The sequence below is a fragment of the Meleagris gallopavo genome, chromosome Z, assembly GCF_905368555.1.
Source record: "Meleagris gallopavo chromosome Z, MGAL_WU_HG_1.1, whole genome shotgun sequence".
Classification (NCBI taxonomy): Eukaryota; Metazoa; Chordata; class Aves; order Galliformes; family Phasianidae; genus Meleagris; species Meleagris gallopavo.
In genome coordinates this window covers 27930849-27958089 of record NC_139435.1, presented here as the reverse complement: position 1 = coordinate 27958089, position 27241 = coordinate 27930849, and the positions used below count along the sequence as shown (strand labels likewise).

The 27241-nt window shown below is 36.7% G+C and overlaps 1 protein-coding gene across 3 annotated transcripts in view; it reads right to left on the bottom strand.

Annotated features, from left to right (window-relative positions):
* The window catches only part of RIC1 (RIC1 partner of RAB6A GEF complex), a 50432-nt gene that overhangs the window by 5176 nt on the left and 18015 nt on the right, over positions 1-27241 (bottom strand). Inside the window, exons 4-22 of one of the 3 annotated variants that reach the window (XM_085212614.1) lie at positions 19116-19223; positions 17958-18100; positions 17601-17737; positions 16447-16535; positions 15363-15451; positions 14305-14449; positions 13739-13787; positions 13252-13404; positions 12784-12987; positions 11443-11481; positions 11105-11215; positions 9926-10015; positions 9494-9654; positions 8380-8518; positions 5451-5567; positions 3898-4626; positions 3496-3654; positions 3252-3385; positions 168-454 (exon numbers count right to left, since the gene is read on the bottom strand). In XM_085212614.1, the coding sequence (XP_085068740.1) occupies positions 168-454; positions 3252-3385; positions 3496-3654; positions 3898-4626; positions 5451-5567; positions 8380-8518; positions 9494-9654; positions 9926-10015; positions 11105-11215; positions 11443-11481; positions 12784-12987; positions 13252-13404; positions 13739-13787; positions 14305-14449; positions 15363-15451; positions 16447-16535; positions 17601-17737; positions 17958-18100; positions 19116-19223 (3083 nt within the window). Of the gene's footprint in view, positions 1-167; positions 455-3251; positions 3386-3495; positions 3655-3897; positions 4627-5450; positions 5568-8379; positions 8519-9493; positions 9655-9925; positions 10016-11104; positions 11216-11442; positions 11482-12783; positions 12988-13251; positions 13405-13738; positions 13788-14304; positions 14450-15362; positions 15452-16446; positions 16539-17600; positions 17738-17957; positions 18101-19115; positions 19224-27241 lie in introns of all 3 variants that reach the window. The other 2 variants (XM_085212612.1, XM_085212613.1) reach the window with 2 other exon arrangements.

Genomic DNA, 27241 nt, shown 5'->3' with positions numbered 1-27241 from the left:
TCTATGCTAAACAAAATCCCTTCAGAAAATACACTCTATGTGAGAAGGCTACGCAGATGATAAGCCTCAGCTTGTTTGCTTGGCTGAACTGAAGGAGATATTCAGGCTGAGGGAAGTAAGACTGCAAAAGAGAAACCTAATCCAAATCAACTGATAGTTTACGGCACCTGTCTTGTACTTTCCAGTCTTGAACGGTGAATTAATAGATGAAGCTGGCATGACTGGAAATGGCCAGAGGAAATCCTTGTGTAGTTTTTTCAAAGCAAAAACAAAGTCTTCCACACGGGCAGCTCTGGCTCGCTCCTTGCACAGCCAGCCAATGAGCTCAAAGCCCAACTGTGCTGCAAAACAACCCAGGTCTTTCAGCTTGATCTCTTCTAGCAGGCGCCGAGCATGTCGCCAGAGCATCATGTCAATGTACATATTCTCAGCACAGTCACTGTCTTTACTCCACCTGTGGACAAACCAGACAACAGTCATGTGAAGCACTGAACTGACTTGTATGGACTGTTGGCCACTGCCACAGTACAAGTGGTGTAATTTTCCATATACAAAGAAAAACAGCTTCCACCATTCCTTCCTGCCTTATATTCTCTGAAAGATGCCAGTGCCATAATAGGTAAAGTGAAATAACCAAAGGAAATTACTGCAGCAGCAACCATGGAACACTAACCAAATCATGAGCAATAAAATACAATAAATATATACAAAAAGCAGATAACATTGCAAAGTTACTTCTGAGAAACAATATTAGAGAAAAGTCAAGCATTAGTAATAGAATCATAGAATACCCTGGGTTGGAAAGGAATTTAAAGATCATCCAGTTTTATCTCTTGCCATGGGCAGGGCTGCTATCCATCAGCTCAGAGCCCAATCCAATCTGGCCTTGAACATCTTCAGGGGATGGAGCATCCACAGGTTCTCTGGGCAGCCTGTGCCAGTGCCTCACCACCCTCTGAGTAAAGAATTTCCTCCTAACATCTAATCTTAAATTTCATGTCTTTTAGTTTAAAGCCATTCTCCCTTGTCCTTTTACTATCTGCCTGTGTGAAAAGTTGGCCTCCTTCCTCTAAGCCCTCTTAAAGTACTTGAAGGCCACAATGAGGCCCAGATCCTCCTTCACAGGAGATGTGACTCCAGCCCCCTACAGAAGATGATCTCTTCAGGGTGTATGCCAACAGCTCCATGCCTTCCTTGTGTTGGTAGCCCCAGGCCTGGATGCAGTACTCCAGGTGCGGCTTCACAGGGAAATAGCAGAGCTCAGCAACACACTGCAAGATTCAGACATCCACGTCCCCTGCCCTATTGTCAACTCTTCTTTTGATAAAGCCAGGGATAGAGTTGCTTTTTCTGACCTGTGAAAGCACATTGCTTGCTCATGTCATGCACTTAATCTGCAAGGACCAACCCCCTCAAGTCCATCCTTCTCCACAGGGCATTTCTCAGTGAGTTCTCCCAGTGTGTATACATATCTGGGCTTGTACTGACCCAAGTGCAACACCATGCACTTAGCCTTGCTGAATCCCATTAGGTTCATTATTCAAGCTTGTTCAGGTCCCTCTGGATGGCATCCCTTCCTTCCTTCGTATTAGCTTCTCCACTCAGCTTAGTGTCACCCACAAACTTGTTGAAGGCTCACTCAATCTCAGTATCTATGTCATTGATAAAGATGTTGAAAAGCATCAGTCCCAAAGTGGATGTGTGGGGGACATCACTCATGACTAGCTTCCACCTGGATAGAGATTCACCACAACCCATTTGCTGCAGCCATCCAACCAAATCTTTATCCATCGAAAAGCTCACCCTGCAACACCATTTTTCTCCAATGTAGCGATAAGGATCTGATGTGATGTGGGACTATGTCAAAAGTCATGCACAAGACCAGGTAGATCACCTCAGGTGCCTTTCCTTTGTCTACTGATGCCATCGTTCCACCATAGAAGGCCACCAGATTGGTCAGGCATGATCTGTCTTTGGTGAAGTTGTGCTAGCTGTCTTAGATCACCATCTCTCATGTGTTTTAATACGTCTTCTAGGAGGATCTACTCCATTATCTTCCCACAGACATGAAGCTCACCGGCCTGTAGTTCCTCAGGTCTTCCTTTCTTAAAAATGGGAATGATGTTTCCCTTTTTTCAGTCATCAAGTATTTCACTTGTCACTCATGACTTTTCATATGTATGGAAAGCAGCTCAGCAACCACATCCGACAGCTCCCTTATGACCCTGGGATGCAAGTCATCCAACCCCAATGGAGTTGTACATATTCAGTTTCATGAAGTGGTTTCTGACTTGGTTTGCTCTTACAGTGGGGGATTTTCTTCTCTGACCCCCAGCTAGAGGTTTAGGGATGTGAGAGGTTTGAGAAGTGTGACTGCCAGTGAAGTCCGAGACTAAACTTGTGGAAGACCTCAGCCCTCTCCATGTTTGTTTTTGTGTGTTCTACCTTCTCATTTATCAAAGGGGTTACAGTCTCCTAGGTCCTCCTCTTCTGTACCTGTAGAATCCCTTCTTGTTCTTCTTCACCTCTCTTGCCAAGTTCAGTTTCATCAATGCTGTGACTTTTCTGATCCCATCTCTACATATGTGGAAAGGGACCCACTTTCGAAACTCTTCAGATGGTGCCGTTTATGGAAAATTACTCAATAAAAGGATTTCAGTTGGTACAAAGATTATTTTGAAAACCTTATATAGGAAAAAACAAATCCAAGGTAATAATGAGTCCTATCTTGCTGTTTCTTCTGAATATTAACACTGGGGTCAGTATGAACTCTGTACTGCAGCTTGAGAGGGATCCACCCTAAGGTATAAAATTTTCTGTGGGCCAGCAACACAGCGAGATCCAGATATGCACAGTATCACTGTGCAATGCATTTTATCACACTGCAGTACTGTGAGTGGTTCATGGTATTTTTTAGCAAAACAGATTTTTCACGTAGAAGGCATAAGATGTCACTAGCTATTTAAATTACTAAAAATGCATCCAGTTGATTCAGTCTTCTTGTGGTCAGTAATATCCATTTGTTTCCATATAAGTACACATATACAGACACATATATATTTACATGTGTGAATGCATCTTTGTCTGAGAACATAAGCGAGGCACAAGCATTACAAAGTCTAGAAATGACAAATACAGAAGGCTATGGAGGGAGATAACGATAAATTTAACTCTAGCATACAATACTTTAGCTTAAATTGGGAAGAGGGCTAGTACATTACCTAACAAAATAGAGAAGGAGAAGATATTACCTTTTTCCTGATGGGCCGGAGGGCATACTGAGTGTTTTTGTCAAGTTAAATTTGCTATGGAGATTCTCTGCTGATTGGGATAAACTAATGCTGCGATGTCTGAAGAATTCAAAGCCACTACTTGAACTAGGCTCCTAAAACCAAGAAAACCCAAACTTGCTATCAGTCAAGTAAACATGCTGTGTAACAGCAAGATAGATTATAGAAAGTTTAATGCACAGTATTTGCTGTTTTCACCACAAACCTGAGTTGTTGGTGTAGCTGGAGGTGTCTCTGTTTCTCCAGAACCAATGGCTTTAAGGAATCTGATCATATGACGACAAAGATCCCACTTTCCCTGCTCTAAGGCAGTGTTAAATAGGAGAGTAGCATGCTGCCTACTAACTGCTGGAACTTCCATATTCTGCAAATAGAAAAGAACAATTAAGACATCTGTGTTTGCCACTGAAAGTCAAACCTTATGTCACATTCAAAAATAACAGAAAATTAGAAGAAAGATTTTTCTTTTTGTAACAGTAAGCTAGCTACTTATATTGCCCGATATTCCCATATTCATTATCACTGAACTTAAAATTTGTTTAACATAGAATGAATATGAAGAATTTCTTTTTAAATAATACAGCTGCAATATAGAGCATACCATTACCTGAAGGATAATGAGATAAGAGGCAGCCGTGTCCAAGTCCTGGGCCATTAAGCACTCTTCAAATAAGTCCTTTGGGTTTCCTACAGCAGCAAAAAGATAATTCCACAGGGCATACTCTGTCTTCCTAGCACAATGAACAACTGTCTGCAGGAAGAGGGGGAACTCCGTAATGAATTTTGCCACAGTGGGAAGCAGAGGGTCGGGAATGGGTTCCCGCGAGGTAGCTTCTTCTTCCAGCACTTCATGGAGCATCAGTTCTAGTACGTGAGGAAAGTATGGTAACGTGGCACAGGAGTGAGCCAAAAGCAAGGCTTGTTCACCAAGGTTCCTAACCAAGAGCTGGCGTAAAATGTGATGGAGGTAGATCTGAGAGGTTCTCTCAACAATAGAGAAAGGAAAGAGAACCTCCAAATGTTCTCTAGCACTGCTTTGAGTGTATAAACAGTCATAGAGCACAGTGTCATTAACAGCACCAAGAACCAAGGCATCTTCAAACAAAACAGCCAGTGGGTATATGTTGATGTGGAAAGGCAGCATGATCCGTCTTGACAGAAAGGAATGCGGCTTTCGATGATCTCTGGGAAAGAGGGGAAGCCAGACTTTCATACCTGCCCCACCACAGCTGAGCCAAAGAGCTTCCAATAAGTGGCGTTTGTGTTTGTTGATCCTGCAAGTAGTCCATACATTTTCAACAGACTGGGCTAGTACAACTGGAGCACAAAAAGGCAGCTAAAAAAAAAAAAAAAAAAAAAAAAATCAACAAAAAAAACCTGTGTATCAAACAAAGTATTCCTTGCTTTTAAACCTTCAGATGAGCTCTTTTTTGAGCCAAGAATTTCTCTCTCTGCAAAGCACCTGAGAAAACACTACTTATATTGACTTAGAAGACATCCTGTTCATTTTTCTAATAGCATCATATTAATCAGGAAGCTAGAAGGGCCAGAATAAGGGAGGAAAACAAAACCTGCTCTCTACTTCTTTGGTTAGCCTTAAAGACCAAATGACAAAATTACTATGACAACAAAATTGTGTTTGACTGGACTGTAAACAATCTTTCATCTAAACTTTCCGGATTTCACTTTCCTGAAGTCTTTTTTTCATGTAGTAAAGAGGTTTTTTCACCACCACAGCAAAAACTAGTACTTGCAGGTTCTGTTTTTAGGAACTTTGTAAATATATTCCGCAAAAATGGTAACATTCCTTAAATCTATAGAACAGTTTTAGATAGATTGGAGACCTTCTGTTATTATTGCATACCATATTTCGCACAGGCCTTTTATGTTAAAATTTGTATCTTTCATTGCAATACAAGTGGTAAATACTTTGGTTAGACATTACCACAATTAAGAAGCAACTTTCACAAATTCTTAGGGAAAAAAAAAAAATTAGGAAAGCAGTTATTTATTTCCAGCTAATAATTCAACCTGGAAAACTATACGTTACCTTTCATAAATATATACCCTCCATTTTAAATTCCTGAACCACTCTCATCCACAACATCTCCAGTCACTGTCATCTTTGAAGCCATCACAATATTTCATATGTTTACTCACATGCTTCCTTTGATTAGGATTGCTATCCTTATCGCGTATCTGAGGACCAGATCGATCCCTTTGCAACATAATGAGTTGTCCTGCTAAGTTTAGCATAATACTTTCAGCTTCACAAGCCTAAGGATAAATCAGAGTTATGGAAATTACATTAGAAAAAAAAAAACACCACAGGATTACATTACAAATTACATTAGAAAAAACACAAAACCACAGGATTTTTGCATACACAACCACAACATAATCCCAGAACAAAAACAATACATTGCCTGCACTGTCTCTGCAAGAAAAGTTCACTATCATTATCCATAAATTATAAATTATATCCATAAATTATAAGACACTACATTTTCTGTTACCCTCTAAGACAAGTTCTGCCCAGAAAGGGGAGCAGTACAGAGTACAGCTTCTGCTTATCTGGTAAAAACAAACAAACAAACAAGAAGCCAACCAACCAACCAAAAAAAAAACCAACAAAAAACCCAAGAACCAACAAATCCAAACCTATCCAACTTGTTCTGAGGACTTTTACCTGCTTGAAGTAACATGTATAAACAGGGCATGCCTGAACTCCACACACTGCCTTCCTTAGCCATTTTACAACAGGCATTGACAAGCTACAAGATGCTGTGTAAACTTGCAAGACATTAGTTACATAGCTGTAACTATGTTAAATGAACTGCCAGCTCCTGCTAAACTTAGTGCCTTGTTCACACAGGTCCACAACTGATCAGAAGCTTCATGAAACAGCATTTACATAATTCTTAATCTGAATTGCATAATGCTCTAATTTAAATAATATTCCACACAAAAATTGCAAATATGTGCATTATTTTTATAAATATATATATATGCAGATGCTGGCTTCTTCACAATCATTAGCCATGAGACTGTAATTATAATAGTGTGATACCTCATTCATAATGATATATGGTGCTAGGCTCTTTTCAGCAGTGTGACAGCAATAGAACAAGGGACAAAAGGCACAAACGAGAAGATGGGAAGTTCCTTATATACATGTGAAAGAAATTCTTAACTGTGAGGATGCAGAGAACTGGAGCAGCCTGCCCAGAAAGGTTGTGCAGTCTCCCTTGGAGACACTCAAGACCCCCTTTTCTGCTCAACCTACTGCAGAGAAACTACCTTAACAGGGAGTGGTTGGATTTGTCGATCTTCAGAGGTCTCTTCTAACCCTGGTGATTCTATACAGTAAATTGCAAAATTGGAATTGAAATAACACTTGTATATATATATATGATGTTAATTTATCATTCCAAAAGGAATAAAAAAGATTGAAGGAATGTTTTAATTTGTTATATTTTTATATCCCTTATTTTAGATTTCAGACATGTGTCTAGGCACACAACCTATAAAGTTTAACCTATAAAACCTTGTTTTATTTGTTGTTTATCTGTTTAACTCCCCTTTCAGACCAAATGAATTCACTTGATCCATACAGAGATGATAAAGTTCAACTCAGTGCAGAAGGAATCAGAAGACTGAAGCAGAACTGAGCACCTACAAACAGATTCAGTTATACAGTTCTTGTGCAAAAGAGTAAATACTGGATGCTTTGTTTGCTAGATTAATTCCATGTATTTGTTATTGTCTAAAAATAAGAGGGTGTTTTTCCAGACAAGTCCATGGACACAGGCAAGCCATCAGTATTTCAAGAAATTTTAAGCACGCAGAATTAAGGTCACTAATGAGTGACAACACTGAAAAGTCTGACATGTTACATCAGGCTTACTGCTTCGTTAAAAGGGTAGTATAATATCATATTCAGTGCTAACATTACTGGTTATCTTTCAATCACTACCAGTGTATAATATTTATATAAGTAGATAGTGTTGTGTAACTACTGGCTTGACAGCTTCTGCTTAGCGGTCTGGGCTGTTTAAATCTGATCATTTGACTACGAGAGCTATTATGTCCCTTCAGGCCTTACTAGAAAAGAGGTAAAGATAAAAGTGAAACATCATTTTAGAACACGAACACACCAGAGTAAGCAAGCACCTGTAACATCTGCCTACTAGGAAAGCATGCAGTTGCAGGATTGACAGAGTGAAGATTATGAGCTCTTAGGAAGAAACGGCATAAAGTCAGTGTAAAGTTAAATTTAAAATAGTAGCAGTGCTCTAAAAAATATCAATACCTTTTCCTCAAAATTAAGAAATGCGAGAGGTCAGGTATTTCACGTGTAAGGACACATCTCACAGCAAAACAAACTAGGAAATGACAAGCGCGCTGCCCTTTATGCTCTTGAAGAACACATGGAAGTATCAGCTTGTATGTTCTGCTTTATGGGACACTAAATTAGAATAAGATGAAGTAAACAAAACCTTCAGATTCTAAATCTATAGTAGTATTTCAGTGCCTGCCAGTGAGCCTGGTAAGTGAAGAAAAAGACAAATTTTCATATATCTAGAGGCCTACCTCATAGCTAGTCCAACTTTATAACTATCATAAGGTAACTGCTCTAAGATTATAGGATTTTATACTCCAGCTAATCAAATAATTAAGCTTAAATCAGATAACAAAAATCCAGTTTTTCTTTACACTGCACTTTTCAGTGGCCATAATTATTTCCTACAGGTAAGACACAGCATCAACCTTACATCTTAGTCATTGTTTATCAGCTCCAGTTTTCAGTATTTAATATATAACAGAGAAACATACCCCTGGCTTTATAGCTAAGTTCAATTTTTCCTCCAAAATTCAGCCTCAAACTTTACAACATGACAAGTAAAGATATGAAAAAGTAGTAAGAGTTTACTTCTTTTTTCTTTCTGTTCTCAAAGTCTATACAATAAGCAATATAGAAAAAATACCAAAGTTTTTTTTACTATACAGAACCAATTTATCATTTATGCATCAGTCAAGTAACTTTTGAGACTTAAGCTAACAAATCCATGCAACAAATTCTTTGTACCTGCTGAGGCATCTTCAAGCTGATGCCAGTCTCTGTCCTGACAGATGTCAATGTAACAGACACTACAAGGAAGGGGTGGGGTATGTATCGAGACATGGACACTTCTTGAAGAATCTGGACACTGGCAGTAGGGTTAAGACTGAAATAAAAGATAACTATTTAGCAATTGTTTAGCAGTATTTTGCACAAAATTAGTATCTTGAAGTAAACATAACGGAAATAACCAATTTAACCTCGCAAACAATTTACTCTACAGATGAAAATGATGCCTCCTCTTCCTTTCCCTTTTAACCAGGTATCTCATGGGCTCACCTATTTGCACTATGCAGTGCTATAAAATAAGCTTACTAAGCAAGGTTCTTGACCTTTCTGAGTAACAGAACTGTGTGAGTGGATAGAAACATTATCAAATGCTTCAGAATAAGTCTCCAGTCACCCTCCAGGTGATTAGATCTAAACCAATTAGAGTTTTGTGGAAAAACAACATTGAAAATATTTTCCTCTGCAGAGGGTCAATAGCTTACTTTCTGCTAAAAAAGTTCCCTTATTACTGAAGTCAAATACATAATGTGGAAGAAAAATCACCCACTCAGATACTAAAAACCTATCTGGAAACCTCTCTCTTCTCCAGGGTCACTAGTCTTATTCTCTGAAAATACATCTCTTCACTGCTGCTGCTTTTGCACCAGAATTTTCCCCACAACACCACCCAAACTTTTTTCCTTCTTTGCTTTTCCTCTTCCAACCTCACAAATTCCTAACTCTAACATTAGAAACAGTTTGTATTGAAAATATTCAGATAAGTGGGTCTCATTCAGTACCTTCCTCTTCTGTTTATATTCAATTTTCAAGTTATTATCAGATAGAACATGACACATTTGTACAGACATAGCTTGTGCACATCAGTCATTAACTCTGCATCTGCATCTGTATATTTGAATATAGCCATGTGACAAAACTCATGAACTATCAGTTGTGTACACAGATAACACTTATCTCTTTAACATTACATTTAAAAATGTGACACAGCAAGTTTATTTTGCTCTAAGAATTCAGACTGAGAACAGATTTACAAGTACATTACCGCAAGAAGCATTTAAATACTAATACTCACCCTTCATGCCTTCTCTCGATACTGTAAAGGCAAATGGAACAATCTGCTCTGAACAATATCACAATATCTCGGAAGACACTCAGTAGTAACGTGTTTGCTTGCACTTTGGTGATGTGCGCAAATGCGTTGTCAAGATTAGATGTTCGTAGGTAGATTCTCAGCTACAAGGAAAACCAGTAGTTCAAGTACAGGTAGTGTTTACTAACAAACTGATAGTACTTCAACATTCAACTATATTCATTTTACATTATGCTACTGCATCTAAACTAATTAAAGAACAATAGAGCCAAATCTGAAGTATTGAACAAACTTAAGGAATTCCATTCATTAGTTTGGAAAAAATGAATTAATTGAAGTTTTTCACATTATATTTCTGCTTTGGAATCTGGTATACTAAGCAAGAGCTATTAACTTTGAAGAAAAATACCTCACCTCTTCCTGGTGATCATTTAAATTATAACACGCAAGAACAATGAAGTCATTCCACCAAGCCAAGCCACCTGTTACCATCATATTTTGCTCCTGAAAAGGAAAGAAAAGGCAGGCAAATAACAGACGCATGTATACCTATATGAGGGCAACTCTGAAAGTAATGCCTCCTATTTTATTATATTGGCCTGCAACATGAGGCTGATGTTGATGGGATGGCAGTAGAGGTTGAACTCTCCCACCAATATTTCATTATATTTGTCTGCTAAGTGACAGTCTGACAAAATGGTATCTAACGTGAAAGTGTGGATGAAGCAAATATATGGCACCCACTGGCATTCACTGACACTTGCTGAACATTTCTGGAGACCAACCAGTGGATGTGAGCGCAGTGAGGTTGTAGGTGGTATGCCCAGACTAATGACAGTGGAATCTCTGCTGGTGCATAGTTTTATGAATGCAGTATTCAGGTTCTTCTTCACTGCTGACAAAAATGCAGAGCTAATGTGGTGATTATGTTGAAAAATAGTGTTTTGTAGCTGACAATTTGCTCTACCAAATAGTGTTTTATGCTCTCTGTATCTGTTGTAGTTTCTATGGAAATAAACAGGAGAAACTGCTTTCGGAGGAAACTACATGCATACACATAATACATATGCATATATATATATATATATATATATGTACATTCTGTAGATAATCTCAAAGCCAGACACGATCTACACAAACTATACTGATAGTGGAAACACAGTCTACAAAAGCAAAGTTTTTGCTGTTTAAAAATAATGAAAATACTGAAGAACTGTATATGAAGGACGAAAATCATCCTACAAAACACAGCTTTCCCTAGTCTACTGGCAACACCCAACTCTCTCAAATCAGCTTTCTTCTAGACAGAACTTATTAGCTTAACATTCAAAGCAGAGTTGCACACAAACTCTCAGAGAAGACATAAGGCAGCACCAGACCAAGTGCAGTCAGATTTGAAAGAGTTAATAATCAGACATGAACAATTACACTAAAACCACAAGATGTTTCAGGCATTTCATTAAAAAGATACGAAAAATCAGTGCATCTACAGACAGATAATCTTAAAAAGATACTTTCAATTTTCTCTGAGAATCACATTCCAACAACTATAACCTCCCTAGTATTCCCTAAGAAGGTTGTACATCCTCTCACCTGGGTAACGTTTCCAAACAGCTTCCATTTTTTGGTGAGTAAGGAATAATGTGCAAAACCAAACTTGCCAACAACAGCTACATTCTGCCCAAGCTTGTCAATAGCTGAAAACTGGTCAAAAGAAAACAAAACAAGCTCATCTACATCACCATGAAGCAATGAAGCAATGCAAAGTTTGTGAAGTATCTTTATGTTTTCTACTTTTAATACCCAACACAGTCCTGCTTCTGTAATTTAAAACAATGATTTTATCTTTAGGAACTCATCTAATCAGGAGAATGGTTATAAGAACCCAGAACTTCTAAAGAACAAAGAATACATTCTTAAAAATCACTCACCCTTATTGGCCAGTTGCTTTCTAGATAAGTACTATGAATCTAAAAGAAAAAAAACATCAAAACAAACAAAAAAAATTACCATACCAAGCTTCAATACAGTAGTGATTAATTATAATACCTTTGATGCTGAGACTTCTTTTTTAATCACAATTACTTTTTCCCCCAACAATACTACTGAATCATAAATATTAGACTGTTAATACAAGAAATATAGAAGTGCATTAACAACATGCAACACAACTTCACAGATGAATAACTAACTTCTCCCCCTTTAGGCACTTCTTTTCCATGAGAATCTTTCATGGAAATGTACAAATTTTGATAAACACAGAAGTCAGGAAGGACTTCCAGTGTTGAAATGAAATTTCTAATCCAATCAGAAACGCAAACCAGCATGCTCAAAAGCCTTGTTATGAAAGCACTTCCCTGGGATGCATCAAATTATACATTTGTCCTGGATTCCTTGTATCACAAGAGACGACAAAGAGATAACCCAGGATCAAACTCCAGTCCTTGGTCTAATACCAGGCAGGTAACTGCCTTCAGTATGAACTATTTGTTCTCAGAGGTATGTTGCTCTCCACAGAAATTCCTAGTTGTCCTAGTTTTCCCACAGAGAATGAGGACTTTGCCCTCCTACCTCACTTTCAGAGTGCAGAAGTGTTTTCTTGTCAGCTAAAGTGGAAATTTAACTGTATTCAGAATTTTACCTATATGCTTAGTGTCATATGCTGCAATTATTGCTCTGTGTGAAAAATAACATACTGGTACATAATTTTCCAAATAAATCTTTTAAAAGATCTCAAATTCCAGTATGAAGGATGATTAGAATATATTTAATTTTTCTTCTATGACAGAGAAAGAAGAATCTGTGCTATTACTAACCTTGGGAAGCAATTTCTTCTTCCCAAGCTTTCTTTTGTGAGGTTTGAATTACACAGACAGATACCATTTAACACTACTTGAAATACAGCCAACATCACAGGGCTGTATTCATCAGTTTCATATGCTTAAAGAAATCTGCATAAACATACAAAGAACAGAACTAATCCCTAAGGATTTCTTGAATGTCACACTTACTCTCCCTCTCAAAGCACAGAAAACGAATTAAGCTACTTCTTCCTAGGATCAAAAAGATATTCTTATTTTCTCATTGATTAGACTGCAAATTCATAGCCACAAAGCAGAGGTGGTCAATATTCCTTTATCATTTGTCAAGAAGTCAAAAGAAAGTAAAATGGCAACAACTTTGTACTAGAGACAAGAAGTATGGCAAAGAGTGATGAGACTAATCGCAAGTTCTAGCAAGCACAGAACACACAGGCAACCAGTAAGAAGTACCTGTACAACATGCCAATGTCGGTGTCCTAGTAAAGTGCTTAAACCCTGAGAATCTAAACTGCCATCTGAAAATGGAACTCTTTCCCTGGTAGGCTTATGTTCAGAGTATGCTGAAGTATTTCTTGGATTCTGAGCCTGTGTTGCATCCCCACAGTTCAAATACAAACGATCTTCTCCTTGCAGGAGGACTTGTTCCTGGTTACTCTATATCAAAACAAAACAAAATAAAAAAAAATTAACCTTCAGCTCTGTGTACAGAAAAAAAAGGAAAAACATTTGATTACAGTATTAACAGATTAAACAATGTGAAAAACAGGCACTATAGCAGTTCTCAATCTTCGCATCATTTTATACTGGTAGGTTTTATGCTACATTATTTCAAAGCCATATTTTTAAACAACTATTCCAAAGACTTTACAATGGCCAATTTAACAAAGAATAACTCAACAAACAAACAAAACTCCTTACCATACAAGGGTTAACAGTGAGTGCACTCTTGATGAAATGAAACTGCAGAATACCACTTTGGTGAGCTTCATTTTTTGTATCTCTGTCAGACTTGATGTTTTGAGAAGAATTCCCACAAATCACCCACAGATGATACCCTTCTGAACCCCAGGTCTAGATGTAAACAATAATAATTAAAAAAAAAAAGAAAATAAATTAAAAAAAAAAAAAAGAAAAACAACAGAAGCATTCATTCTTAAAAGCAACATTAAAAATAAAGCTTTGCACACACACTTCATTATCAGGCATAATAGATGAAAAAAATCATCAGCTGTCCCCTCTGCTCTCAAAGAAACATTTGCATTAGGAAGAACAGTGTACACACTTTACTAATTAAGTGTAATAAATCCAAGGAAAGCCAGTTTGCTTTTTTGAAAGCTGTTTTACTACAAATTATTAAAAAAAAAACAAAAAGGCATCCCCCTGCGATTTTTACATTCATACTTACCATAGAACTGATCTTTAGAGGGTCCTTTTTAGTACCATCAGACTGATACCTTAAAAGCAGAACAAAAAGTTTGAGTTTGGAATTACTTCATCAAAATAAGAAATTAACTTATCTTTGTACTGTCCTACGATACTGTATTTACACTCATCTTCAACTATAAAGCCTAAAAGGTAAAGTGATGTTAAGTGATGCTAAGTGTCTACAGTAAATGTAATTGTGATTTCTGGAATGTTATCAAATGTCCAGTAAATATATATATATACATATATACATATATATATATATATATATATATATATACATGTGGGCACCAAGTGAATTTTAACAATGTTTTTTCTGCCAAAATCTATCTTTAGTGGAATTAGCTTTTATGGGCAGAAAGATCACTACAAAACTCTTGTATAATATTCAATACTCAATAACATTCAATGACTTCCATAGGTAAGGAATTATAAAAGAAAATGATAAAAAAATTAAGATAATGTATTAGTTTCCAATTATCTTAATTAGACAAATGAAATGGTCTAATATAGTATTTTACAATTCAGTGAAAGGAAGATACTCACGCAAAATCACCTCCTAAAGTACAAATAAGCTGAGCACCAAAAACACTCCATAAGGACAAGCCTCCACATTCCCAGGTCACCATAACAACACAGCTATCAGGTGACCATCTGATTAGCTTAACAGGCCCCGTTTTATTCCAAATATCTGTTAAAAAACAGACAGTAAAATATCATGTGAAAAAATGTCATGTTCTCCATCTGCTCTCATCTTAACAGTAGAAACCAACTGTTCGCTGCCTTCATCCACTTGAATAAAAAACAACTTAACATTTAACATTTTCTTTCAAATAAATTTTGGGTTTAATAGAAAACTAAAAACACATGAAAACAGGCCAGAAACACATCATGCTATGACAATCATATAATTGCAATTCTGGTAAGATGGTTTTCAGGGAAAAAAAGATTTTACAGCCACTAATGAAACTTCTTCCTCTGGCATATCACATGACTATGAAACTCTTATTTACCTTTTTTTTTTTTTTGGTTGAAATTTACAGGCATGCACGCTTTCAGTTCAAGACATAACTCATCCCTTTTTTTGCTCCTCACTGATAAGCCTACACTAAAAATTGGGTTTTTGTTCACTGCAGTGCTGGCAGGGGACTGCTGGATTACTCAAAAAAATATTTTCTGTAATCATAGGACTCTGCATGTCAGTTACCCCAAGTTAACTCCTGCCTCTTTTATTACATTTGTTATCAGTTGTGACAATAATCTTGGATTTTCTTCGTAAGTAATGGGAAAGTGATATAAAGATGACGTGTGAACAGCTGAGACCTGCAGCCCTTCAAAAGGTACAACATGACAGCAGCACGCGATCTCTCAGCTATAGATTCACTCAAAATCAAAAAACTCACATATGAAACATCCAGAACTCAGAACAAGCAGTAAAAAGAGCAAATACACAAGAGTAATTCAGTATACACGTGCAAGAGTAGTAACTAATGCTAATCAGTGGTAACAGAAGAAAATAAATAGTTTTTAACTAGTTAAAAATATGGGATTTTTTTCAGTACCCAAAAGACAGCTGGAAAATTCAAGCAATAAAATTAGCTCACCAGGATATTGTTTTGGTGTTAGCTCCAACTTATGAGAAAACTGCATGGCTCCAGTGGTGGTATCTATTGTATAAACCTGCACAGAGCCACTGGAAAAGATTACAAACACTTTAGACTACAACCCATTTGAACTTCTCATCAATTTCCAAATGTTAATAAAAAGGTTACATCTTAATTTTCATACATAACTCTGTTTTCTCACTAACTCAACTTGTCCGGATGCAACAGAACAACTTCTTCACAAACTTGTTGCACAGTATATAGAACAGACATACCATGTCATGTTATACCTATACATACATTTCGAGGACCAGAAAAAAAAAGTTTTACAGTAATTAATATACCAAGACTTTTTAATTCTCTGTAAACATATGTGTAGATATGACCCACACATTTTTATGGCTTCCATGCATTACAAGCTGTACGAGCCAATTCCATTTTTACTAGGTGGTAGGGGTTCATCAGGAGTGCAGCAGTGCAAAGTAAGATCTATGTATTACAGTAACTGTTCTTCAAAGGCAAATGTCAACATACTGTACCATTACTACTAGAAGAACACTATTTCGTAAGACATTTGAAGATCTATACAATCACAGTCTTATGAAATACTCTGAAAGAAAACCAATATACTTTTAAAACTGTAGTTCCTCCTATATTAAAGAAAAAAGTAGTAAATAAATACCACAGCTACTTTTAAGTTTAATTTCTAAATAGTCCTACATTTAAACAGCCAACATTTCATTCTGTCAGTTGGCTACAAAATGCTACTTCCATTCAATATGATAATTAATCGCTTAAAATTGACTTTATAATCCTCCTTTGAAATTAACTGGGACAGTAGCACATTTCCAATCCTTGCTACTAATCTAAACACTTTATTTCTCCTCAAAGCTGAAAAAAAGCATCAATTTCAGTTCAAGTAGGCCTCCCCTCCTGGTTTCTTGACACAATATAATACACTAGGAAGAACAATCATTTTCATCTTTAAATATCTGCCACACAAATTGGTGAAAATAATTAAGTATTGGTGTTACACAAGCAAATATGTATTTTTTCCCCAAGGAATCATCCTTACAAAACTTACTTGGCACATCCAAATGCCATTAGTCTGTATTTGTTATTCACTGCTACACAAGTTCCATCAACCACATCTTGTGCCCAAACACCATGGAGCTGCTGTAAAGAAAGGAAGTCACAAGGCGCTGAGTTAAACAGTGCTTTCATTCATAAAACCCACTTTCTATCCATGTGCTACCTATGCATTCTATATAACTGATTTCCTACTTGACTGTCATCACCTCAGTAAATTTCTATTACAAATATCGACGTTAATGATACGGCTCAGGTAAACATCTTCCCTATATTCTGGCATCCTTCTCTATTTTTTTAATAAATAAATAACGAAACCAGGTTTTATGTACAATGGACTTTATTTCAAAGTTCTGAATAACCAAAGCAAGTCATTACCAATAAGGTAAGTATATCCATGCTACTACATAAAAACGAGAAGATGATACCAAGGATGGAAACAAAACACAAAGCAGGAGAATAAAACCCTCATCTGCAATGACTGAAACTGTAAATATTATAAGACTACGAAGGAGTCTAGGCCCAAGTAAATAAATTATTTTGTATTTTTTGTAATAGAATAAAATAGTTCAGCCAGAGGGGACCCTTCAGAGATCATCTAGTCCTTCTGCCTGATCAGAAGAGATTGAATGATAAAATGTAGTACGGTTTGTAGGCTAAGCTACAGAAAGAAAGTACATAGTTTAGAAGAGCTCCCAACAAACAAGTTAAGAAATACACTTGTCATTATGAGAAGAATTATACTTAATTTCAGCTGAAAGCTAGAAATAGTTACAATACTTTGACACAGGAGAAATCTCTTTCTATCACTCCACTTAAAACTAGTAAACAAACTTCAACAGGCGGTAATAAGATCTCAGAACTATGATGAAATTCCCAAACAAACAGAATTAGAAATTTTATCTGCTTCTAATTACACTCTCCCGCAGTCAGGTACGGCTGCTAAAACAGTCTAGTTCAAATATTTATTAGAAATACAGTACTGCCCTTATGTCAACTCTTAAGCTTTTTTTTTTCTTTTTTTTTTTTTTTCTTAATTATTTCTTTGTATCGGGACAGAAGTTAAAATAGAAAGCTAACTGGAAGGTGGAGACTAGGGAATGGGCATCTATTGTAGAATGTGTGCTATAAATACTAAAGGGAATATACCTCAGCAGTGAATCTACTTGACATTGGTGTAATGAAACCAACTCTGCCGTCATTAAAAACAACTGCAAAACCATCAAGCGTGGCACAGTACTCCATGTCCCTGATGTAAACATCTTCAAATCCCAAAAATGAACCTGCTGAGAAAAAAATCACTAATTTAAAAATACGTAAACATAGTGACAATGCAAACCAACAACTTTTCAGTTACATACTACTTCACAGCAAAAGCTGATTTAAACAGGCTGTTTGTCCACATTTTAAAAAGGCAAATTTTTCTAATCTCCATTTCAAAGCACACTGTATTTTATATTAGACAATATTTCTTCACCAAATAGACCCCACAAAACAAATATATACCTCGAGAAGACTGCAAGTCCACGGAAAAAGGAACCGTACACAGGTTGATGGCCTTTCTTCCATTGGTCATACCATCCCAGTGAACAAGGTGGAGAAATCCATCAGCAGTAGCAACAAGTAGATCATCTAACGTGGACTGCAAACTAAGAAATGTATTTGTAATTGTCTTTAAAATCTGTAACTCAAATCAACGTCAAAGAATTATCAATCAGGGTAACAAACATCACATTACTGCCTTTTGCATAAATAACTTGGGAAATTATATCAATTAAGTAATAATTGTATCAGCCTTTTAGACAGTAGGAAACCAAGCTTATAAAATATAGTACCTCTTTGTTTTATTTCAGGAATCAGAAATTATTAACAGGTCTGTATCATCAGAGTAGTTGTTTAAATGGTACATGAAGATCTGTAGATCATACTCACACTACTTTTGAATAAACATAAGATGTTGCAGACAATGAACTATTCATCCATAGCAATGAATTACCAATATCACCAAGGCTATAAACAACACTTCCCATGCCCCCATTAAGTTCATTAATTCAGCAGATGTTGGACTTCTCCTAAGTAATTCCCTAAAGATCTCTAAAATTCTGAAAACTATTGTTAATCTATATGTATGTAAATAATAACCTGAAGCCTTCTAGGAAAGCTTTTCCCAATATTTGCTACATGTATTTCAATATCCATTTCCTCCTTTGAAGACTATTTCCAACTTGCACTTTGTTGTTTTTCCATCCCACCCCAATACTATGCAGTTTCACCAACTTCTTACTTAAGTCTATCTACAGAAAGGGCAATCGCCACAAAAAAAATAGACGTAAACAAAATCTTTCAGATGAAACATCTGCAGACAAGTGGAGGAAATGTTGAAATTCTGCCTACGTACTTGCCTATGTACCTATGTTTTCATTAAATATCTAATCCACACTTTGAGCCCACATACAAACACATTTTATAGTAATTTAATATAGAATATAAATGTATTATGTACTTTTTTATATAGCGGAAAATACATTGGCAAGCACAGAATGAAAGAATTCCTGATTTTTTCACCTTCTCAGGCTTTCTAAAGCTTCCTATCTAGTTTCCTCTTCTCTTCTTAAAAAGTAACTGCAATAAACAGGAAAGTTCTAACACAATTAATGAACGTACCTTGTGATAGAAGCTTGCAGGTCCAACACTTTCTTCATTTCAACATTTAAAGAAGGAGCACATTGTTCTTCTTTATAATGTGGGGTTCCCTTTATATGTGGGCTTCCTCTAACACAGAAAGAAACAAACATTGAAACAAGATGCCAGTCAAAAGAGGTAAGAGTTATTTTTACAGTTCTTACCGATTTTTTTCTTATGTATATTAGACACCTACTGCCTACAACCACACAAGTTGCTCCAAAAGTAATGCCTACTATTTATTTCCACAGAAACTACAAGATATAAAAAGACCACAGTAACACTATTTGATAGAGTAAATTCTCAGCTACCAAGCACTAGTTTTCAACAGTTACCACCGTTAGCTATGCATTTATGACTGTGACCCTCAAGAGCCTGCCCATCTGCACCAGTATAGGCAGTCCATTGTTACCATTGTTGAAAGGCAACACCTACCACCTCACTCTGCTCACATTCGTTGTTTGGTCAATGAATGTCAGTGGGTGTCATTCTTTTCACAAGGAGGAATTTAATGACACACCTTTGATCCATCCATGCTTCCATTTCAGACACCATTCTGACAGGCTGCCCCTCTGCTGCCATCTGTCATATGGCAACATGTAAAAGAATACTCTTGGGAAGGCTCAACCTCTACTGCTGTACCACCAACACCCACTTCTGACACCAACGTAATAAAATAGGGAGTATTACTTTCCAAACGGGCCTTGTACAACACAATTTTAAAGCAAAAATTGTAATTGGTAGTATCATCCTATGTGTCTGTAAGGAGTACACAAGCAAACTAATACAATGAGCAGACAATGAATGTTACAACAATTGCATACTCGTTCTTTGTCAAAAAGCATTGCAGGTTTAGACTGTAAAACACTCATGTTTCTTCATCTACTTTTACCAGATCAATATTTCCATCTTTAATGCCTCACAACTCAACAGGCAGACATTTATTATAATAATTCATATGACTACTACCCTACAGTAAATTATCAATAAGCCTTTGACCTACCAAGAAAACGGATTAAAGAGATGACTGAGAGCTTCCTTAAAACAGACTGTTAAACTTTATCAGTTTTTAGATAGTGAAAGCTTCTAATGTATACTTTCCTCATTTTAAATTTCACATTCAATTCTCAAACTAAATATAACATCCTTATTTGTTTAGTTTAGTTTATTCAATGCGCCATACGTTCACTTAATTAAAAAAAAAACTTGACCTTTGTAAGCATTGTGACTTGACATCATCCTGTGCTGAAATGAGCATCACACTGGTTAACAACTCCAATTATGCACTTTAAAGGCACTGTAAACAAGTTAGAGTTTTGCCTAACATCGTTAGTCAGAAACAAATTTATACACAAATCTATGTCATCTTGGGTTTTAGCTAAGAAAATACCCTACAGCAAGGCAGCCAGTGCAAGCAACTACATAAGATACAGCACATAACAAAGCAGCTCCAGTTTTTGAGACATTTGATATCACAGTGACACCTTAACATCTTTCCGGACTTTCTTGGTCTCAGTCGGCTTATGTACCTTAATTTCATTACCACTTTATAGCAAAACACTGCATTCAGATAAACTATTCTTTGAAGTATACTACATATATTCTTAAGCAAAGCTAAAGATTTATGCTAGCTGAAGTAAGAGAAAAGCAACCTTTAACAAGGTAAAGTTTACAGTCTGAAATACTAACATGTTTTAAAAACAACACCATGGAAAAAAAAATCTGTAAGATTAGTTAATTTAATGTCCCCAGATTGCACACCTTATCTAAACAAGTGTACATAAAAAGCATAAAAAATTCCAAAACACAGCTGACTTGGAAAAAAACAAACCTCACAGTAGCCAGCTATTGTGATAAGAGGCCCAAAATACAAGGAACTTAACTAGTTAACACTACTATTGTTGTAGGTCTTTCTTTAATCACTATGCATTTCTTGGAAGTTCCAACTGATTTGTCCTCACATCTTCTAGAACCAGGTATTTAAAAGATTAAAAAAAAAAAAAAAAAAAAAGGCTCAGTTCCTTCAAATCTCTGCCAATCTCTGCCACTACCTGCAATGTATAATCCCAGGGATTGGAGGAGAGGACAGAAAACAACTAGAAATCACGAGACGTTTGAGCCTTTCAGTCCATGTGGACACACAAACTCAGACAGACTGTTCCCAAGCAACATGACAGGACTGTTGCTCACCAAGAATCAGTGGTACAACTCAATCTCCTAATCAAACAAAAAAAATAGACAGAAAAAGATTGCATAACATGTAAGTGTTATCGTAACACACCATGCAACGTGACTCTAACTGACAGGTACATAACCAAGTATAAATAGCAATTTTGTGGAGGACAAAATACAAGCTAGAATGGGAACACCACAGCTGGAAAGATTTTTTTTTTTTTTTTTTTGCAGGAAGATAATATTTCATTAGGACAGGCTTCGTTTTTCTTTAAACTCCTCTGATTAAAATAGTTTGTAAAAGTATTTCAGATTTCAGTTTTATTATATTTTTTATTAGCATATTTGTTTCAAACTGCAGAGTACATCTTCCAGAGAGTCACTATCATCCTGATTGAAACTCAAAAACTTCAATATTTTAATTTATTGCCTGTGACTAACAATTCAAGGTAAAGCCCTACCATGGGTGCAGGGAGAACACGGTACACTGTGTTTATACAGTCCACATCTGCATGAGTCAGCCTTACTAGCTGGGCTACTTTGACCTTTAAACAAAGAATTTGCTCTGCTGACAGAAGCAGGAAAGAATGTTTGGCCTGCATTGCCACATCAGCATCTGCTACTGTTGTATCCAAATTCTAAGTAACTCTCTGCTGTGCAAGAATCCAGAGGAATGGACATTCCAGTAACCAACTAGCTACACATATTTCACCTCTATTCTAACTTCAGTAAGGAGGCAACCAAAATCACCTCCATGAAGATAAAGAACCTGCGCCTGAAACAGTAGAGAAGAAACTGTAAGTAAAAAACTAAGCAAACTGCAAGTGAAACAGTGGAAAATCTTTAGTATATTTTTCAGAGGTCAGTCTTAAATCCTGTATGTAGATGAAGTATCAAAGCATGTTTTTGCCTCATTAGGCCTCAATTCACTAATTTTAAAGATATTGGCCATATCTGTTAACATAACTAAACCTCTGAATAAGTCTCTTAGTACTCAGAATGAGGAAAAACCTCCCACTTCATTAGTGATCCAAGAAAAACCCAGATATAGAATCATTTGAGCTGGAAGGTACCCTTAAGGGTCATCTAGTCTAATTCTTCTGCAATGAGCAGACACCTACAGCTGCACCACACTGTGCAGAGTCCCACACAGCCTGCATGTGAATGCCTCCAGGGATGGGACATCCACCAACTCTCTGACCAGCATGTTCCAGAGCCTCACCAACTTCACTGTAAAAAGCTTTCTCATATCCAATTTAATTTCTCCCTCTTTTTGCTTGGAACCATTTCCCCTTGTCTTATCACAACAGACCCAGCTAAAGAGTCTGTCCCCGTCTTTCTTATAGAGCCCCTCTAGACATTGGAAGACCACTATCAAGTCTCCCCAGAGCCTTCTCTTCTCCAGATTGAACAGTCTAAATCTCTCAGCCTGTCCTCACAAGGACCGTGTTTTATCTCTTGGATAATTTATGTGGCTCTCCTCTGGACAGGCTCCAACAGGTGCATGTCTCTCCTGTACTGATGACTCCACATCTAGACACAATACTCTAGGTGAGGCCTCACCAGCGCAGAGTAGAGGGGCAGGATCACCTCCCTCACACTGCTGGCCATGCTTCTTTTGATGCAGCTCAGGATATGGTTAGCTCTTTGGGCCGGGAGTGCACACTACTGGCTCATGTCCAGCTGCCCATCCACCAGTACTTCTAAGTCCTTTCCAGCAGAGCTGTGCCATATCCTTACATTCCCTAGCTTGTACTGAAGCAGCAGTTCCCAAATGCAGTGACATGGAATGTGCAGAGTACTACGTTATTTATATTTTTGAAGGTAGAATAAAAGTCTTTTAGTGATGTTTCAGATCTTGAAGATGAAGATGTTTTTTTTTTTTAATGACCATATTCATTCCCTGTTCCATATTTTACATTATATTCTAGATGCTTTTTCACAGAAAACTAGCATTATATGTTTAAACAAAGACTCTGTAAGATGTTGAAGATCTAAACAACTAAATCTCATGAATAACTTTTAAAATAACGGTATATCAATATGGTAAATATGGTAATTTCTCCTTTTCCAAAACTCATTCACTAAGCTTTTCCCACATTAACCTCCTGATGTAGATTTCTAACCTGACTTTCCCCAAATTAAAGAGAAGCGTGTATGTAAGTGAACTGCAAAAATTCTTATTGTGAAGTCACATTCTGTTGTATTTATTTGATCTTGCAGAGGGAACTGGCTCTCTAAGTAATACTTTAAATCTATTAGAAAGCTATGTTGAAAATAAAAGATGGAAGATCCAACACTGATAAAATGGAAAAAGGGACTAAAAAGCAAAACAAAACAAACAAAAACAAACCATCCAACCCAACAGTATCATCAGTTCCCACAACTCACAGCTGCTTGGGAAGCAGTGGAGACACTTCTGAAAAACACATTCAAAACTCTAGAGTGGTTCATTAGGAAATATGTTTAGAACAAATAACTGAAACACAGGAAGTAAAATATTTTTATACATATTTTGGACTATGAACTTCTCCATAGTTGCTGCTAAAGCGGTTCCTTCAGTAGTATGCTTTGAATTTTTGTTTTATTTATTTATTTTTATGTTTCCACTAATGAAAGCAATTAGCAGTCCTAGGGAAAAACAAAACAGAACAAAACAATCAACATTTGCAGATGAATTTATACCACCATCATCATCTTTAAATGCAACTCTTTAATAACAAGCCACTGTCTACTATGCTTTTATGATCAGTTCTGAAATAAGTAAAACAAAATTGCACTATGAGCTTTGATTTCCACGTAATCTTAATTTTCTGACCTCTAAACTTCTTTATCTCCACCAGATACTGCAGCCAGCCATCAGCATATAAAATGTCTGGCTTAGTCCACATCTATATACATGCAGAAAGAAAAAGCCAGACAATAAATGATTTAAAGAGAGCAAATGGAAATAATTATGAAGAATGAGGAAGGATTTAAAAAAAAGTAATTCTCCATACAGTCTTTTCTATCAGAGTGAATAATAGGTTTCTGTGGTTTGAGAAGTACCGCAGTGCGGTTGATACAGCAGAAGGAAGGAATGCCATCCAGAGGAACCCTGATAAACTGAAAAGGTGGGCCTTATGAACTTAATGAGGTTCAACATAGAAAAATGCAAGGTTTTGCACTTGAGTCAAAGTAATCCAGATATGTATACAAACTGGGAGAAGAAATCGTTGGGAGCAGCCCCGTGGAGAAGGACTTAGGGGTTCTGGATGATGAAAAACTTAAAATGAGCCAGGAGAGTGTGCTTGCAGCCTGGAAGGCCAACGATATCCTGGGCTCCAACAGAAGAGGGGTTGCTAGCACAGCAAGGGAAGTGATTGTTCCCTTCTATCTTGCCCTCATAAGGCTACATCTGGAGTACTGCATCCAGGCATGAGGATCTCAGCATAAGAAAGAATTGGAGCTGTTTGTGTGGGTTCGAAGGAGGCCCATGAAGATGATCGAAGGGCTGGAACAGTTCTCCTGTTAAGATGGGCTGAAGAAACCAGGCCTGTTCAAACTAGAAAAGAGAAGGCTCTGGAGAGACCTCATTGTGGCCTTCCAGTATTTAAAGGAAGTTTATAAATATGACTAAAATCAACTTTTTACATGTTAGTTAGCGACAGAACAAGGGGAAATGGTTTTAAACTAAAGGATGGAAGATATAGATTAGATGTCAGATGGAAGTTTTTTACTGAGAGAGTGGTGAGGTGCTGGAACAGGCTGACCAGAGAGACTGTGGATGCCCCATCACTGGAGGTGCTTAAGGCCAGGCTGGACAAGGCTATGGGCAATATGATCTTAGTATTTGATCTACTGACTGGCAACCCTCCCTGTGGCAGGGGAGTTGGAACTTGATGATCCTTCAAGTCCCCTCCAACCCAAGCCATTCTGTGATTCTAACTGACACACTAATCAACTTATTACTTTTGAAAGTGAAGTGGCGTCACAAGTTATTTCAGTTTCAAAGATTTCTTAGTTGCTTCTGAACCACGTCCTGGGCTAGCAAATACCACAATGTTTAATAAAATTTTACAACTAATCTAGTTTTAAATATACATTGTCCAATCAATGCCAAAACCAACTTTGTTGTTTTAACAAGGAAAAAAATCACTCACAAAATTTAGTGCAAGTTTAATTCCCAGGAACAATTATTAAGTTAATTAACTGCATACCTCATCAATTAACCCTGCAGAGTTTAAAGTTCAAAACATTTCTGCACACTAATCTTCAGTGTACTGAATCAGGGAAAAAAAATCACAACTGGTGAGGTAATTTATGGCACCTATAAACAGTCTTGCTAAAGGAAAGGAAAAAGTTCTGAAAACTATCAAAAATAGTAGGGCACAAATACTCTAACCAGATATGTAAGCATTAATACAGTAATATGAACTGGAATATAAGCATCAGCTTGTTAATGCGTTCGTGCTGGTTAGAACATGACATTCAGGCCTGATTCTAAATTTATGGCCCTTAACTCCCATGCAGGCTCCACTTGAGGATACGAAGAAATACGAGATGAAAATATCGTCAGCGTTAAATCACCACACAATGTCTTTTCAAGTCTTAACATCACTATTTTTGATGAAATTCTGAACTGAAAAATTAACAATTCAGTAGAGAAAAGTCTCTACTGTAGTGGTGTTGCACGTCTCATCCCTGTGAAACAATCTGTACAATATCTGTACAAATTTGTTTGGAAATTCCTCCAAAAATATTGTCACTTATGTGACACTTATGTGCACTACTACTTTTAAGCAGACCACATGCAGAGATTAATCATATTTTGCCATCCTATTATCACACATTCTTTTGTTTTATTTTGTAGCAATTTTAGTAATATGGTGATAAAATCAGACTGAACTAACTGAAGCAGGACTTTCTACTTGTGTTCACTTCTGGGAAGTATCACAGAATGTGGGCTAATGGCCAACACTGATCTTCTTCCAAGCCTGCTATGAACTGGAGAGAGGTTTTTAAGAGCTGGAACAGTAAAATAGTCTGAGGCAGTCTATTTTACCTTTTTTTTTCAAATGTGTTTTTAGTCAAATGGATTAAATAGGACTCAGCATTTATTCCACAAACTAGGAAGCTCCAGCAAAGTGTTAACAGAGACAAAAATATTTCTTCTTTGGAACAATTTCATCTCATAACATTCCTAAAATATTAAGAGAGGCATACAATAAAACAAAAAATAACAAACGAACCGCACTATTGAGGGACTCCAAATAAAGTATAAAAACCTTTCTTTTTCCTTTGGAAAAAAATCAGAATTCAGAACAGAATGCTGCTGTTACACTTGCATTAATTTTACACTTTAAACTAATTTTGGCTTGCATATAAAACATGCATAATGCTGAACAGTTTCTAAACCCTCACCATATCTACTCCAGTACATCTGAAACCAAATAAGCCTCAAAAGGCATAACAAACTAGAATTTAAAACAGTATATTGCAATGCATATTGAAGTACAAGCAGCTAAAGTGTTTCCCTCTCTTCCCATGCACTCACATCTTTGCAGATGTTTTTTCGCTTGTTTATTTTTGTTTATTTGTCTGGTTGCGTTTTCTTGGAACAGTTCTACTAAGAGTACAAATGTATAAGCACTTCAGGATCATCTTGCTCCATCATATATAAGAAGAATTTCATGTGAAAGATAAAAAAGCAATAGGTTTTATTTTCAGCAGCTTTTTTGGTCCATTTCTTTAAATAGAGGCAAAACAATTATTTAAGGCATTTCAATTATCAACCAAACTCTATAGTTTGAAACTAGTTTTGAAACAAGTATTTTTTTCAAAAATAGTAATGCCTTATACAGCTATAACTTCACTGCATCTACCAATTGCCTAAAGCAGAGGAATGTAAAAGAAACTCTGATGCCAAGATCTTCTAATCTGCTTTTCTGACACTT